This window comes from Gekko japonicus, unplaced genomic scaffold (assembly GCF_001447785.1).
Source record: "Gekko japonicus isolate JY-2015 unplaced genomic scaffold, Gekko_japonicus_V1.1 scaffold1441, whole genome shotgun sequence".
Taxonomy (NCBI): domain Eukaryota; kingdom Metazoa; phylum Chordata; class Lepidosauria; order Squamata; family Gekkonidae; genus Gekko; species Gekko japonicus.
This window is the reverse complement of record NW_015169217.1, coordinates 467,196-485,042: the sequence shown is the minus strand read 5'-3', so window position 1 is coordinate 485,042 and position 17,847 is coordinate 467,196. Positions and strand designations below refer to the sequence as shown.

At 41.0% G+C, this 17,847-nt stretch overlaps 1 protein-coding gene across 1 annotated transcript in view; it reads left to right on the top strand.

Annotated features, from left to right (window-relative positions):
• LOC107114788 (kinesin-like protein KIF2A) overlaps nucleotides 1–16,130 on the top strand; it is a 17,491-nt gene extending 1,361 nt beyond the window's left edge. Inside the window, exons 2-9 of the mRNA XM_015416382.1 lie at nucleotides 3,661–3,712; nucleotides 5,623–5,733; nucleotides 7,027–7,094; nucleotides 8,350–8,463; nucleotides 9,002–9,152; nucleotides 12,018–12,119; nucleotides 13,834–13,969; nucleotides 14,441–16,130. Coding sequence (XP_015271868.1) covers nucleotides 3,661–3,712; nucleotides 5,623–5,733; nucleotides 7,027–7,094; nucleotides 8,350–8,463; nucleotides 9,002–9,152; nucleotides 12,018–12,119; nucleotides 13,834–13,969; nucleotides 14,441–14,526 — 820 coding nt within the window. The 3' untranslated portion in view covers nucleotides 14,527–16,130. The remainder of the gene's footprint in view (nucleotides 1–3,660; nucleotides 3,713–5,622; nucleotides 5,734–7,026; nucleotides 7,095–8,349; nucleotides 8,464–9,001; nucleotides 9,153–12,017; nucleotides 12,120–13,833; nucleotides 13,970–14,440) is intronic.
• The last annotated feature ends 1,717 nt before the right edge of the window (nucleotides 16,131–17,847 follow it).

The following is a 17,847-nucleotide window of genomic DNA, read 5'->3' as shown; positions in this document are numbered from 1 at the left end:
GGACAAGGTTTTGGCAACCCTTATGGCCTCAAGAAGGCAGTCCACCATTCCCATTCATAATACCACTTGGAAGGCATTTGTGCGGTGGACTAGGAAGAAGAAGCTGGATCCTCTGTCTCCTACAACGGCGGACGTCCTTTCCTTTTTACAAGACGGTTTGGATTCCGGCTTGAAGGCAGCCACCCTACGACGGCAAGTGGTGGCATTATCGACCGTCCTTCCTCGCATAGGAGGATACAGGATGACCAAACACCCCCATATACAGCTGTTTCTACAAGGGGCAACAGCCAAGTCGCCTCCTCAGATACACAGGTTCCCAACCTGGAGGCTACACATGGTTTTGACAGCCCTTACCAAAGCACCATTCGAACCTCTCAGGGAAGTCGGAATGAAGTGGCTCCGGATGAAGACGTTATTCCTGGTGGAAATAACCTCAGCACGGCGGGTCTCAGAGCTGGGTGCTCTATCGGTAAAGGCCACGCTCTCTGTCTTCCACAAGGATAAAATGGTACTTAGGACCGATCCCACCTTTCAGCCAAAGGTTTCTTCCGCTTTTCATCGTGCTCAAGAGATCTGTTTACCTACTTTCTGTCCAAAGCCACAACATCCCAGAGAAAGGCTATGGCACACCCTTGATGTCAGACGGGCATTAAAGATTTACATTGTGCGCACTGAATCTCTACAAAAAACGGACTTCATGTTCATCAACATCTCCTTTCCACATACGGGAAATCATATGTCCATGGCTTCCATCAGCGCAGTCCTAAGGTCATGCATCACGGAGGCCTACAAGGCGTTGGGAATGGAAATTCCCAAAGGGATCACGGCCCATTCCTTGAGAAGTGCGGCAACCAATGCGGTGTTCACGAATTGAGCTTCAGTCGAGGAGGTCTGCAGGGCCACTACTTGGACGTCGGTATCTACCTTCATTCGTCACTACAAGCTAAACACCATTGTTTCAGCCGACGCAGCATTCGGAATCAGAGCCCTTCAGCACATTCTCCCTTTGGCTGGCGATGATGACCCACCCATTTAAGGGACAGTGCTTTTGGAGGTCCCATGGAGATGTCCTCCACCTCAGTGGGAGAACGACCTTTGGCACTTACCGTGAAGGGTCCTTGTCCTCTGAGGTTAGGAGGACATCTCGGCCCTCCTGCTTTCATCATCGTCCTTTTGCCTGTGTTTCTCTGTGCTGTTCTCTTCTTCTTCTTCTGTGTTCTTGTTCTACTGTTTTATAGTTCTATCATTAATGTTGGAAGTTTACCTGCTTGGCGCAAGGGAGTTAGCCTTAGTTGATACTCACTGCTTATGGAGTCCCAGAACTGAGGGGCAGGGCTATTCCCAAGGCGCCAACAGGAAGGAGAAAAAAGTATTTCCTGCCTCCCTAAAGGAACGATGGGAATAACCCATGGAGATGTCCTCCTAACCTCAGAGGAGAAGGACCCTTCACGGTAAGTGCCAAAGGTCGTTTCAAGTCATGTGGGTTTTTTTGCAGTTTCATGAGCAGTGTCCCCTTTGAAACATTTGGTTTTTCTCTTAATCCTAGTCTGTTTGGATTGGACTGGTTCTAAACTAAACAGATGACTCTCATATGGCCTAATTTCTGTAAGGGGGACTCCATTACACAGTTCCTGTGCAGATCCTGGAGGCAAGGGTGTCTGGGCAGTTTCATAAGGAAGCCACTATATACGAGTTTAAAAAGGTAAAGGTTCCCTTGCTTGAAAGCCAGTCGAATCTGACTCTAGGGTTGCGGTGCTCATCTCTGCTTCAAAGCCGAAGAGCCAGCACTGTCTGAAGACGTTTCCATGGTCATGTGGCCGGCATGACTAAACACCAAGGTGCATGGAACGCTGTTACCTTCCCACTGAAGTGGTACCTATTTATCTACTTGCAATTTCTTGCTTTCGAACTGCTAGGTTGGCAGGAGCTGGAACTAGAGACGGGAGCTCACTCCGTCATGCGGCAACTCGGGTCTCGAACTGCTGAACTACTGACCTTCCACAGCCTGCAGTTCAGCTTCTTAACCACTTGAGCCACCGCATATATCCATATATGAGTTTACCAATTGTTTAAACTATTTCAGTTCTGTACAAGGGGAACTATACTATACTGTAGTATTGCCCATTAGTATGTATGTGTGTGAAAGTTGGACAATGAAGAAAACTGACAGGAAGAAAGTTGATTCATTTGAAACGTGGTGTTTGAGAATTTTACAGATACTGTGGACCACAAAAAAGCCAAATAAGTGGGTTCTAGATCAAATCAAGTCTGAACTCTCCCTAGAATCTTAAATTACCAAAATGAGGGTGTAATGATTCCTTGTTTGAGTGTGTGTGTGTGTCTCTTTAAAAGTTTGGTTGCATGGCTGTGGTAGGTAGACTAGAGTGGTTGAGAGATTCAAGTATGGTTTGATTGGTGGTTGACAGAGAGGGGGAGGGGTTTGGGAAGTGAATCTGGGTGGATGCGTATATGTGTCAGTCAGGAGTGGAGGTTACAAGTTGACAGTTGGTGTATGCAGGCTGTTCTGTTGAGAGTCAGTTAGAAGTTGACAGTTTAGGTTGGTCACAAAAAGAGAAAGAGAGCTGAGGGTAAAGGAAAAATTCAAGGAAAGCTTAACTGAAGAAAAGTTATAGGAGAGTCTGGGTGTCATAACAAACTGGAGTGAAACAGTGAACATATATGATATTGAGATAAACAGTTGTTACAATCTTACAAGAAAAGATCCCTGTCAGAGAGGGATAAGATTGTGTGTGATACCAAATCAGTTGTTCATCATTTTCATATTCCTAGTTACATTTTAACCACCCACTTATGTAATACTTATTTCGATAAATCCTCTTTCATCCAAGTTTATACCAGCTCTGAATGGAATACTTCCCAGGACCACATAGTTCCCCATAAGCCTTGAACTCGGTCTACAAAATTAGTAAGAACAACAGTAAAAGCATAGAGGTTTGGAATTCATTAAAATTCCTGGTGGCAGCAGAAAATACCCGGTTAAACAAAATAAAGAGCACTTTTAAAGGGAAACTAGTCCTTCCCTATAAGGAGGGCGTTACAGAGGATATCATATTTTGGTCACATTATGGGAAGACAAGACTCTCCAGAAAAGACAATAATGCTAGGAAAAGCTGAAGACAGCAGGAAAAGAGGAAGACCCGACATGAAATGGACTGATTCAAAAAGGACGCCAAAACCCTCAGGACATTTGGAGGTAGTTAATTCATAGGCTAGCCATAAGTCAGAAGGGACTTGATGGCACTTAACACACACACGCACACAAGTAGAACAAAACTGTGTGTCTAACACTCACACAACATTGTTGTCCTAGAATGCAATGTTCATAACTTATTATAAGCATACTTACACATGCTGAAACGTCTTGTCAGACCATCAGTCTACGGTCTTCTGCATTATGATATTAGCTTAAATAGCCACATTGATCCACTATAAAAAATATCTGGATGGGGCTTGGATCCAGCAGTGCACAGGTGCATAAATGGATTTAGCATAACACCCAGTGCTTTCCTTCATATATAATAAAGTGTCCAGAAATGGGCTGCACAACGTCTTCTACAGGCAGAAATGCAAATAGGAACAGAAGCAGCTACTGTCATCCTTTTTAATGTGTTTTTCTTGTGTTTTCTTGTGTTGCTTAAGAGGTCTAGCACAAGTGGAAATTTTGCACTGGCTCCAACCAAGGAAGTGTAACGTAACAACTTGGGATTGGGTGGAAAAGCAGCATCAAAATGTTTTAAATAAAATAAATAAACTTCATTAGGATCCATAGTGATCTAACTTTCCAGTTTCATAGAATGTATCATTCAGCTTGATGTTAGAGAGAGAGAGAGAGAGAGAAAGAGAAAGAGAGAGAGATATGATATATGGGAGGGGAAACCACTACACCAAACTGGAGTGCTAACATGGAGTAGGGACTATAAAGTAGCCTCTTAACAGTGTTGTGCAGTTTCTAGAGTAGGCTCAATCTCTCACCTACTGTCATTGGAGCTCATAAATGCACAGAGAACTCTCTGCTTCATGTGGTTCCAGCTTCCAGATTATAATCTCTGTGTATATATGTTAATACTATGGTGTGGGTGCATGTTCTATGAAGTGTCATAAGAAATCTACAATGCAATCCTGTGTATGCCTGCTCAGAAGTATGGCCCACTATTGTTCAATGGTGCTTACTCCCAGGTGAGTAAAGTGAACCCCTTGTAGGCAACTCTAAACACTAGTAGGAGCAGGACCACTTAGGGGCAAGGAGGAGACAGTTTGTTTTAATGTAATTTAGGGAATGCTTGCTAAGGAACAAATGCCTAAGAGATTAAAAGATCAACATTTCTATGTCATGGAAGGAGAATCCTGACTAAGGATAAGCTCCCATTGTTCTGTTCTTCAATAAAAAAAGGTTTTAACATTTTCATTTCCTTGTTATTGTTTTTGTTTATTTTTGAAACGTATATATTCCACTGAAATACTTAAAATTGTTTCCAATAACATAATGAAGAATGAAATGTTAATATAGTACAAATCATAGTATGACAGTGAAATATTCAGATAAACTTCACTCTCTGCCAGTGTAGTGTGGTGGTTAGTGTAGTGTCAGACAAGGATCTGGGAGACCCAGGTTCAAATCCCCACTCTGCCATGGAAGATTACTGAGTGACCTTGGGCCAGTTACACACTCAGCCTACCCTACCTCACAGTGTTGTTGTGAGGATAAAATGAGGAGTCCATTCCATTCATGATACAATGAGGAGAGGAGTATGATGTAAGCCACTTTGGGTCCCATTGGGGGAAAAGGTGGGGTATAAATTAATTAAATAATAATGTGTGGCTTATTTCCATATTAGCTTTGCAATCCTGGAGAAGGGCTGCTGACAATTTTATCTTTTGTGGTGGGGGAATCCTTTTGAGAGACTGAAGATACTAGTTTGTGTTAGTTCATGTGCCTTGGCGTTTAGTCATGCCAGCCACATGACCACAGAAATGTCTTCAGACAGCGCTGGCTCTTCGGCTTGGAAACGGAGATGAGCACCGCAACCCTAGAGTTGGATTCGACTGGCTTTCGAGCAAGGGAAACCTTTACCTTTACCTTATACACACATGCAAAAGATAAGCCTGGGGGCCTTTTCAGGTTTCTTTTTAAGTTGAGTTTTTCAGTTAACCTGAAGAAGCACTTTTTTTAACAGAGCTTTTAAAAGCCCCTGCAACAACAAAGCACACCAAGCGCTCTCTGTCCGTCTCTGGCTTGAGTGACTCACGTAGTGCTGTGGGGCACACTGCTGCAAAAGACATCAGGAACAGTAGCAATTAAAAGTATTTGCCATTTGCTCCATGCCTCCATTAGATTCTTGTGTTAATGTTCTGCTCAGGCTTAAAGTTCCAAGCTCTTGCAACACACAACCCCAGTAATATGATAGCCTTGAGGTTCAATGTCAGATCTGTCTTTCTTTAATGAGATATAATGAAAGCTGACTTGCAGTATTTTAGTATTAGCTTAGAGCAGATCAGTCTGTCATCTAGTATTTGTCCCCCCCTCCCTGCTTGTTGGTTGCAGTTAAATATTTTTGCACTGGTCCTGAGCATGAAAAAGCATAAACATGTTTATTCTTGCAGGAGTGCATCAGAGCCTTAGGCCGAAATAAACCTCATACTCCATTCAGAGCAAGTAAACTTACTCAGGTCCTAAGAGATTCATTCATAGGAGAAAACTCTCGCACCTGTATGGTAAGTTTATTAAGTTGCAGTGCTTCGTACTGTTGTAAACATGGCCTTTTGGGGATTTTCTCTACATGGTAATAGATCTTGTAGAACACAAGACAGTAGCTTCTGTATTCTCAGGTGCCATTGTATTCTTAAACTGTGATCTGGGGACAGAAGTCCTGTTTTTCTTCATAACCAAACCTCTTAGTGCATTCTCCCAGGATTATTTCTATGGCCTTCAACTGTCAGCTGTGAACTTGAATTTAAAAATTAGAAGAGGAAGTTCACACTTCCAGTATGATATGTTGTTCTCTTTTGGCAAGTCTGAAGATGGTACCAGGTTTTTTGGTGCATTATCATTGAGTTTTGGCATGGTTGTGAAAACTATTCACCAGAATTACAAAAGTGCCCTCTATGCAAAAATTTTTATACTACTTCTATATCAACAAATGCTTTCTACTGTTTTTAGATGTGTTCCTAATACATCCCCTTCTTTCATACTTTAGTGACCCAGTTAGTTGTTGAGATATAAAAAATATATTAACTTTGAAATAAAAAGAATTATAGTACAAGAATGATAATGTCTTAAGCCTTTGCAGCTGCAGGATGGTGCCAAGATTATTTCAAAATTCCGTGAGACTGTAATGGACAACTGAATTTATAAAGTTATTATTTGAACACACATGAAGTCCCTTTTACTGAGTCAGACCGCTGGTCTATTGAGGTCAGCACTGTCTGCCCTGACTGACAGCAGTTCTCCAGGGCCTCAGGCAGAGGCATTTCACATAATTACTACCTGATCCATTTACCTCCAGCCACTGTGCTACAGTCCTACCCTCGTGTGTGTTCAAATGTGTCAAATGGAGTTTGCTTACTGTTTTATGTATGGCACTGGCTGCCATGTTGAGACTTGGCCATACATTTTATGTGAATGACTACCTATTTGTATATAATCTATTTTTGGTATTATTGTTCTGCCCTATTGCATCGACACATTGAATTTTTTTTTTTTAATTTTAGTTTCGCAGCCCAGTCTTCCTAGTTTCTTCATATTCCCCTGAATTTTCTTGCTGAATGTTTTAGTGTGATCTAAAATATGATTTCTGTTTAAATGGAATATGGAATGATTAAGCACCTAATATACATGCATACAGGGCACTTGCTGATACATAATTTTTTTTTTTAGCTTTATAAATATTTTAAAATTCCTCTCTATGTGATACAAATACTGCTTTGGACATACTTTCTTCAAAGTCCTTAACTGTTACTTCTCTCAAAGAAAATAACTTGCTGGCTTCTGGTATGTTTTCCTCCCAGATCGCCACTATTTCTCCAGGGATGGCATCTTGTGAGAACACTCTAAACACTCTAAGATACGCAAACAGGTATGAGAAGCTCCTGCCTTTAAAATCAGTTTTTTAGGATTTTTAGCATTTCCATTTGTTGGATATTGTTGCCTCATAGGTTACTGTCTTACATGCCTAGGAAATTCACATTTGAAGGTGGATCCAAACATTTTTTTTACTTTTACATTTGGATGCACTTCAAAATGAAGAACATAAACCAATCTCACAATATCTGGATAGATATGTGGCTTCTCTAGCAACACAAAGTTGAGCCTCTCAGCCTTCAGTTTTACTCACCTCTGAAATCGAGAACTATAGTATTCATCTACAGAGATGGGTTGGCCTGAAGTGCTGACAACTGATCATGATGCGCTCTCCCTGCTCCCATTTGCTTTAGTCTGTGCTTCAAGTTTAGGGTGGGGAGACCTTGGCCTTAAGACGAACGGAGCATGGTGAATCAGCAAGTGAACAACTGCAGCTGCCCTCTAAGGGTGCTGATACAGTGAAAGGGTATGCTGAAATATTTAACATGCTGTTCTGTTAGGCAGCAGTGAACACTTGACCTTCACAACCTGTTTTGAACAATCACTTCTAAAAGAAGTGTGTTTTGCTGTTTGCCAGAGAATCAGTCGTCAGATGATGTACCTTACTGGGAAATATCTGTTGCTTTGTGTCAGGATGGCAGTAATGGGTGGGCAGCTATCATGCTAGACGTATTTGTTGTGGTGCTTTGCCAAAAACACTTTTGAGATTATGCTGAAATACGGGTTCCTTTGGCATGGTGTGCAGTCATCTGGTATGTCAGTTTTATTAGACTCTGCTCAATACATCACAGCACTTCTGTGAGTTCATACACAGTCTTCATTTTCAGTGTACCACCTTCTGAGAACTGATATATCGCAAATAGGTGGTAAAAGTGTACATTTGCATGTTTGTACCACTCATAATTAAAGGGACCACTAAAATCTGGGCAATAGATACAGGTAAATCCTCAATTATTTAAATTCCTGAAGCTTTTCATAAAAGGGCTAAATTCCAAGAAGTCAGTGTGGTCTAGTACTGAGAAGGCTGAAACTACTGGCATTCCACTTGACCCATTGATTCATTGGTCTCTGTGTTGTAATAGTGACCTCTTAGAAGGTCACAAAGAGGGTTATTGGAGGTGGTTTGTTAAGCACATTGGGGCACTAGCAAAATGGCTATGCAAATGACTAACTGAAATAAAACTCTGTAATTTTTACTGTCTTTACAAGAACACTTTCTTTTAATTTGCTGCTGTATCTTGCTGCTGCAGAGTAAAGGAATTTGGAATTAGTCCTTCGGACATTCCCTTCTCACAGGGTAGTGGCAGTCGCTCTGATCTCTCTCCTTCCTATGAGTATGACGACTTTTCTCCTTCGATCACCAGGTCTACTTCATTCTTTACATGGAATCTTTATTTTGAGGGTTTTTCGTCCTCTCTTCAGTTTTGTAATTTTACAGACAAACCTTCACTTGCTCTCCCTGCCTTTATAGCCATCACCTCCTTTTTGTTTCCATTCTGTTTGACAGGTGGTGGTACTGCATGGCCTGCAATCATCTTCCCAATTATTATTCATCTTTTTTGTTCTTTTTTAAGCATTTCATGCTCAGGCTTGTTATTCCCCTTCATGTATAAGAAGTGGTGATGTTATGTTTGTAGTACTGACACTTAAGCATCTGAATAATTGAAATTGTGTAGTGGTTCATTTTTTAAAAATGGGTATGCATTGATTATGATTTCAGCACTTGCATGTCTCTAAAGTTTGGCCCCGTAATCCAGAACATTGTGATTGGCTCCCTAAGACTGCATTATGCGCATGAGGCTGACATCATCACTCTTATTTATGTGAACTGATGAGTTTTTCTGTCCTAAATTAAATGAAATGTTACTAATTTTAAAATGAACACCTGTTTTACAACCTTAGAGTAAAGGAGCTGACTGTTGATCCCAATGCTGCCGGTGATATCCGTCCAATCATGCATCATACTCCAAATCAGATTGATGACTTGGAGGCACAGTGGGGTGTTGGGAGCTCACCTCAGAGAGATGATCTTAAACTACTTTGTGAACAAAATGTGAGTATCTCACATACCACAGCCGAAATGCAAACTATGACCGGTTATTTACTAATAAAACCGTTCTGCCATAAGGAAAGTCTGGACCCTGTATTAAATTAAAGCAGAGGCTAATGACATGTTGCATGCATTCTTTCATTTGTGAAGCTACCGCTGATCAGTTGATTAGACTATTTTGAATTCTGTGGCTTGGATCTTTCTGGAGCTCTTCTGTGGCTGGAAGGATTTCTACCTATGGAATGCAATTTTCAGGAGGCATTTGGGGTTATGTGTGTGGGTGGTGGTCAAGAGAGTTGTGTTCCATGTGTGGAAATCCTTCCTCCATGAAAGAGTTCTTGAGGATCCAAACCTCTGTGTTTTAACAAGAAAGGATAATCTCTTATTTATATTTTTTTGATGTATGTTTCAACAGACATGGCCCCAAAGAGCCATCCGGGGGGAGGGGGGGTAACATAATATAAAACAAGAATAAAATCAGCCTAACTCAAACTAAAACAAGTCTTCAGTGCCTCAGCTCTGCTCATAATTAAGCCCTCTTTCTTCTGAATTTAAAGCCCCTTCTCAGGCTTCTTCATAAACAAGATTATCCCCAGACTTTTATTGCTTCACTTCTGTACTTTGTTCCTGCTCTTCTTTGAGGTGATCAAAATGACACACAGTATTGTAGGTGTGCTTGCAGCATAATCTATACAATGGCATTGGGACAGCTGATGTTTGCTAGGAATTACTGTGAAAGGGTTATTGTCAAGAAAGAATTTGCGTTTGGGCCTATCTCAATGCACTGAGCTGACATTTTAGTGAGTTTTTATTGTGATCCTGTTGTGATTATGCTGGATGACTAATTCAGATCAGTTCAGCATATAAATAAAGTTAGGATTTTTTGTCCCAAAGTGCATCTATGATTAAATCTCACCTGTCATCGAGTTTGAAGATAGCCTTTTGAAGACCCTGACCGTCCTGAATAATTTGTCATCTGCCATGTTGGCTAACTCAGTATTTGCTTCTGACTGCAAATGATTTTGAGGAAGTGTAGTTTTAGGAAGTTTTACAGTTAACTTTTACCTTTTGTGAATGTTCCAATCTTATACTTCCTGTTTTTTAACTGTTTAGTGATCCTTAAGGGGATCATTGCTCTTACCAGTAACTGCTAAGTTCCTTGAGATAAATTTAGTGAAAGACTTTGTGAACACCTTTTAAAAAAATCTCAGTGTACATAGTCCACCAGATAACCTCATGTACATGCTGGTTAATACCTTCAAAAGAATTCTGAAAGAACAGTGAGGCAAAATTCCCCTTGGCAGAAGCCACATTGATTCCTCCTCAATCAGACATGCTTTATAAATAGGGCTGCCAAATGCCCCCGCTTTCGAGCCCCGATTTCTGCCCCTGCGGAATCGGGGCCCGGGGGAAACCCCACCCCCGCGTGCACGTCACCCGGATGTGACGTCACACGCTGGGGCGGGGCCACAGCCATTTGAGGGGAAAACATAGAGATGGCCAGCAATCCCCCGCCGAGGAGGTAAGAGAGATTTGGCAACCCTATTTATAAATTTAATGATAAAATTAACTTGTTAACAAAATTCATACATGGTGAAGCAAGAGAACAAATGGGACATCCTTGAGCTTTGGGTTCTGTCAGTGGTATCTTTGTGTACATCTTCCACAGTACACAATACAGATCTTTTTTAAAAAGTCTACATCTTAACCATGTTACAAGGCACATACATTTATCCTGCCACCTGTTCCTCCAAAGATATTACACCTTAAGGATAATGAAAGAAACATTTCAATATACCTTCAAAACATATGTCTGTTCTGTATTTAGAACTCCTTGTGAGTTTGAACAGAACTTTCTAGGAAAGCTTTATTTCTAGGATGCAAGGTTCCAAGTCTGTCTTGAATAGGCAGATCAGCTTGGCTCACCAGTGTGGAACAGGGTGACCATAGTCCTGGTGTACATCACAGTATATTTGGCACTTTGGTTGAGAGAAAATGCTACTTTATTTAGCCTGGTTTAGGAAAGAGCACACCTAGGAGCCCCTCTCTCTCTCCGACTCTATTTTTTCAGCTTACCTGTTTTTCTACACACACTTTGGGTAAGAAAAATAGTATTTACAATACTAAAAAAAAGTATTCTGAAACTAGATAGGACCAGTGTTCCCTCTAAGCTGAGTTAGTGTGAGCTAGCTCACAGTTTTTTAGCCTCCGTTTCACAGATTTTTGTCTTAGCTCAGGAAGGAGGGCTTCAGAGCAAACAAATTCATGCAGCAGCCAAATCGCTCGCTCACAACTTTAATGCCAGAAGCTCACCAAGTAGAATTTTTGCTCACAGGACTCCACAGCTTAGAGGGAGCCTTGGATAGGACTTCTACTTTTTCCCATTTCAGACTCTATAAGTATACATCTAAGGAATACAAAAGCCTATGGTGCTTAAGAATTGTCTTGTTGTATCAAACCAAAACTCGATCTAGGCTTCTGTTCCCATCTGTGGGCAGCCAGATGTTTCCTGGAAGCTCACAGCAGGGCATGATGGCCATATAACTTCAGTTGTTTATTCCCAGCATCTGGTAATGCTGTGCTGCATGAAAAGCGATACATTGCCTGTGACCTTGACTGTCATGTGTGATGGCATGAGAGAAACAGAGCTTGTGGAACAGAGCTTGTATGTCTTCAAGTTGAAAGCAGCCTGTCTGAATGCACTGTCTCCTCTAAACAGAAAGTGCATTTACACTAACTATGTAGTTCTTTTTTTATTGATGTCAATTGGTTCCTCAGAGTACAGCTTTCCTTCTGTTTATGTTTCAAAAAGAGGTTGGTATATATAATTCTAGAGAGTTTCATTGGAGTGTGCTTTTTGTTTTAAAGGAGGAGGAAGTTTCACCGCAGTTATTCACTTTTCATGAAGCTGTCTCACAGATGGTGGAAATGGAAGAACAAGTAGTAGAAGACCATAGAGCTGTCTTCCAGGTAAATGTTAAGTGAAAGCCAAGTAGCTTGAAGAAAAAAAAGATGTGTGCAACTTGCACAGGATGTGCCCAAATTCCTAGATATGCTTCATGGGCTCTTAAACATCTGATTATGGCATTGTGATTTCTGAAACTTTTTATGGCACTTGTGCAGTATTCTAAATGATTTGCCTACTGGATCAATTTGGTTGCACCACACAACTATGGTTTATTCTAACTGTGGCTAACCTGTGTAAGCAGGATTCAGTTTGCAGATGACCATTGAATCCTGGCTTGTATCTGCAAATCCTTTTTCACTGCCTTCAGTCCCTCCCCATGCCCCACTTGCATTCCATCCTGCTTCACAGTGCCCAACCAACGGCAAAGCTTCTTCACGTCAGTGGCATATGAGGAAGGGGAAGCTATACTAGGGAATGTTCAGCTGCTGTGGGAATGGCACGTCCCCCCCCCCTTTTTGGACACTACCAAAGGAAACAGCTAGGTATTCATATTAAGCTCTTCCTCATAAAATCCCTGAGGGAAACAACCCCCAGCTGCTGTTTTCAGTTTTCCTATACACGAATGTACCTTCCCCAAGCATCCCATCTCAACTTCATGTCATAGAATATGATAGCAGCAGATACTGTGTACCTCCTGTTCCTCTGACATTTTTACTCATGTGCCTCACTTGGTTTGTACCTTCCACCAAGCACCACTCCCCAACCACATACTTAGGAGTATTTACAGATATAGTCCCAACCCCACAAAAGCCTGCTACCTGTTTCCACTCACTCTCTATATACATGGGTAGATTTTGTTATATAAAGTTTACCAAACAAACAACAAGCAAGAATGGCTGTAAATGCTAACTTAGATAAGGTAGCTAAAAAGAGAGGCAGACTTGGCTGGTCTCTGATGACTCCTTATTTCAGCACCACTCTGTTGATCATTGCACATGAGTGGAGAAGGAAGTCCTTAAGACTGGTCAAGGGGGGACCATAGTTATGTTCTCAAGACTAATTGTGGTCAATGAAACAAGCTTCAGATCCTGACTTGAACTAACAATAGTCAGTGTTATGGCCTGCATTTGGGGGATCAACCATAAGAACATAAGAAAAGCCAATGTTGGATCAGACCAATGGCCCATCCAGTCCAACACTCTGTCACACAGTGGCTAGAAATACCAGGTGCCATCAGGAGGTTCAGCAGTGGGGCCAGGACACTAGAAGCTCTCCCACTGTTCCCCCCCGCCCACAAGCACCAAGAATACAGAGCATTACTTGCTCCAGAGTTCCTGTCTGTACCTTGTGGCTAATAGCCACTGATGGATCTCTGCTCCATACGTTTACCTAATTCCTTCTTGAAGCCGTCCATGCTTGTAGCTGTCACCACCTCCCGTGGCAGTGAATTCCATGTGTTAGTCACTCTTTGGGTGAAGAAGTACTTCCTTTTATCTGTTCTAACCTGACTGCTTTTTAACAGATATGCTTTTTAACATGTTCTGTTTGCAGTATGGGAGGAGTTGCCCTTCTTCTTTTCCTAGGCCTCATTTAAGTGGCAATTAAATTTCTTTATTCCTGAAATTGTTTCAGTATGTATGTAATGTTTTTCAGTCTTGCTACAACTCTGTGCTGAGTAAAAAGGATTTGATAATTTTGAGAACAGCAACAAACGTTCAGCCCAGTACTTCGTCTTCATATATCTGTTTCTCTTCCTCCCTGCTTTGATTTTATTAGGAATCTATTAGGTGGTTAGAAGATGAAAAAGCTCTTTTGGAAATGACAGAAGAAGTAGACTATGATGTGGATTCATATGCGACACAACTTGAAGCAATCCTAGAACAAAAAATTTACATTTTGACTGAACTTCGAGGTAGATATATTTATATTTATTTGAAAACACTTTTTGTGCATCTGAGAATTGGACAAAAGTTATAGCTGGCTTAATTTAAAAAAGAATGGTAACTGGAAAAAACCCTGTGTCCTCCCTCAGTATTTCAGCATAATTGATCAGAGAGAGAGAGAGCGCGAAAGAGTCTAGGTATGAGAATCAAGGGGGGAAATCCATCATGTTTGACAACCATATAATGGTATATAAATGAAATCTGTGTAACTATTAGTATTTTAGTCTCACATGTCCTGCATGATTATGCATCTTTCAATAGGTGTTTTTTTTCTGCATTCATACATGTCACACCTTCCTTGTTTATATCTCCTCAAGATCACCAAGGGAATTTACATGCAGCCTGTGTTGTGTATTTATGCCTGCAACAGATTACCTCGAGGCATGGATGTAGGAGCCATGAAACAAATAACTGATTTTTATTTTCTATGTTTCTTAAAGATAAAGTGAAATCCTTCCGCACAGCACTGCAAGAGGAGGAACAGGCCAGTAAACAAATCAGTCCGAAGAGACCACGTGCGCTTTGAAGCACACCTCTGCTGCTAAAGGATGCCTGAGCCTTCCTTGCGGGTACCATGCAGTTGTGCTTGGGAATGAGGCTGCAAGAAGTCAAACTACTTGAAAGATCGCAAACTTTTGAAGTGTCTGTGGAAATGTCCTGTTTCTCCTTCCCTTGGCCAACATTTCAGTTGTGTGGAACACTCCCAAGATGCCTGCAGAATGCTTCTGCCCCAGACAGCACAAGCCAGGCAGGTTTCGGAGCTGGGAAGCACTTTTTGGTTCAGTTGTTTAACTTCCTCAAATTGTGAATCTTTTTATGTTTTGGAAATCTGTTGCCATTTTTTTTTTAAAAAAAATAATGAAGTAAAATGGTGGACTTGTAAAAACTTCACAGTATTTTGTTTCACTTATGTCAGTTTTGTTGCAAAGAGCAGCTGTGCGGTTTTGTATTTGCATGCATGCCCACCTCATCAGTGATTGTACAGACCTCCTCCTCCTCTTCTAGACAGCTGTGCTCACCTCCTCCCGATCTGTGCCTTGACCAAGGCGACTTGACCCTAGACGTCCTCTCTAAAGCACAGCCTTAATAAATGACATTCCTTATTTGTCAATGTAAATTGCTTTTATTGTTTGTACATTTTAATGTGTGTTGGAATATTTTTTTTCTTGTGACTAGTTCTTCATTTCACAGTTTGTGCCATATCATTGACCTGGAATTAAAAAGCTGTCTGGATTGACAGCAAGCCATTCCACTTTACCCTGTCAAAATCTGGAATCATGATTTATTTCAATACCATAAAGAGTCTAACACTTTCCTTGTAAAAGACAAAACTATAAATTAGTGGATGTATAATAAAAGGTAATTGCTTATGAAGGAGAGTTGTATCTTAGGATAATACAGATATACAGTATGTGTGCTAGTGTGATGTCAGAATACAGGTGCAATCCAATTTCATATGGGTAATAGAGGTGTCCAATGAGTGGGATATCCCAATAACCCTTTTGCTTACTCCTAAAATTGGCTTCTGATGCATGAGAGTTTACATGTGCATTAACTGTAGTTTGCAGGTAGTTAGTACTGTTGCTTTAAAAGAAGGTAGCTAATGCATATTTTCCCTTTGTATGGTGCCATCAACTGACAAGTGGGGTGAATTCGTACCATTTGAGGATTTGCACAATAATCTCCACTAAAGTTGTCTGATGTTGAAGAAATTCCACAAAGATGCCTGAAAGTTTCACAAATGGCACTGTGTATCCAGCACTTTGTAAGACGGTGGCACTTCCAATTATTTTTGCAAATTTATCAGAAAAATTTACCCTTTTATGTATTTTTGTCAGATGAATTTTAGAGCTCTCTAGGAGTTGTCCCTGTTCCCAAGATAGATTCTAGGCGCTCATATGAAACAACAAACATTCCTTAGAGCTGTTTCACATTTTGTTTCTGGAACATAAGCCTGTGTGTGCTAAGGCTAAGGGAAATAAAGGGAAAGCAGTGAGAAGAGAGCCTGAATGAGCCTGAATTTCTCAGTATTCAACGTAACTCCCATAGGAAGGTAGGCTGTGGAAGTCCCTTGTCATATGGTGACAAAGCGCCTATCTGTAAACATGGAACCTGAAACAGCAATGTAGATTTTACACCATGTGTTTAATAAATTTAACTATGAAATATAGAGATGAGAATGTTACTTTGTATAACTCCATGTAAAATGTTTTGTTTTCTAGATGCATCTACCTCAAATGAAATATCTATTAAGGTATTTTAGAACTCATGTATGGGTGATCTATCCATCAAGAAATGGTAATGCTATCCAGATTGACCTCATCCCAGAGTAATTATTTCTGTGACAATTGTAGCTGATTTAGGGTAGTTGGAAAGTAGAGGAGAGGTAGAAAGTGTGTGAATGGCGATTGGTCTTAAAACATGTATATGCTACTGTAAGAACTGATTCAAAGCAGTAGGCTCCACGACAGATATTAACATCTCTCTATCCCTTCTTGCTTAAGTACAGTAGTTCTGTATTGAGAAGGTCCTAGCTTTGATCAGTAGGTATAGTGTGTGTGTGTATGGTGAGGAGTCTCTTCCTTTGGCATGAAGAGTTCCCCTGGGACAACATTTTCATGAGTAAATGTACTTTACAAAAGGATGGTTCTGTCTTGCTTGCTTATATGATGGCTATTAATGGTAATTTTTGATGCTTCGGGATTTCATCATGATGGGGGGAGGGGGAGCACCCATAACAAGAACTGTTTCCTGAAATGGAAGTGGGCTGTTTGTGCTAATGATATACTTTCGTGAAAAGCAAAAGTAGGTGATTTTTCTGGAGTACTTAATGGTCATAGTGCCCTACTACCATAAGTACAGCTCCTGCTGCGTAAGAACCAAGCCTACAACTGTGAAGCAGTCACAAGAGTATCCCTGCCTGGGAGTCTGAATCCACTTTTACTTAACACTGCATCTTGAATGGCCATATCCTGCTGCTAAAAGAGATTATCTGTAGTACACCTGAACTTCTGGCATTATAGGTAAGAAATTCAATTGAAAGACAAAAGAAAAAGTTGTTTCCACTTGCATCAAGGTCATGTTTTTGCTGGTGGCTAATAAAACCTCATTACATACAGCAGATCATACTAGTTAAGCTGCAGCTGGCTAGAAGAGCTGCTCATGCCCAACATGTGGAATTATTACTGCCCTTTTTAATGTCGGTATTAACACCTCCTAAGGAATACAGGGTGGATGTTCCTGCAGTATCGTATCTTAGTTCTTAGAGGAGAGGGATGAAAACATAATGATGTATACTACCATGAGTGTGAGACTTACGACCTGCTGGTTCCAGCCCTCTCATTTGACACATAGTAGCAGAAATCTGAACTACAGATTTGGCCTTCCCATGATGCAGGTTTAATTATTAAAAAGTCAATTACTTTCCCATACCATGACTTACAGAATAAAGACTTTTTTTTACAGTTACTGGAAAGATATCTAATACTGAACTGTCTTTCAAGAGACAACATGGCTTCTCAAATGAAGTACAAATTCATTTGAACATCAGTAGGATGTTCAGTTAAAGCTGATGTCGGTACAAACAGGATTTCTTAATCTCTCTACAGCAGTGGTGTAAAAGGCCTGGGGGCCAGGGCTGTTATGCAGCCCAGAAGCAACTGGTGCAAGGGAGGGAACAGGAGGCTGGCTGCTTGGGGGTGGGTGAGTGGACAACCTCATCTGCAGCAGTCAAGCAGATCCCCTTCACTTCAGGGACTGGTAAGTTGGGAGCCACTGCAGCTGCATTCAGTTGGTGTAGTGGTTTGCACGAACTCTAATCTGGGAGAACTGGGTTTAATTCCACTCT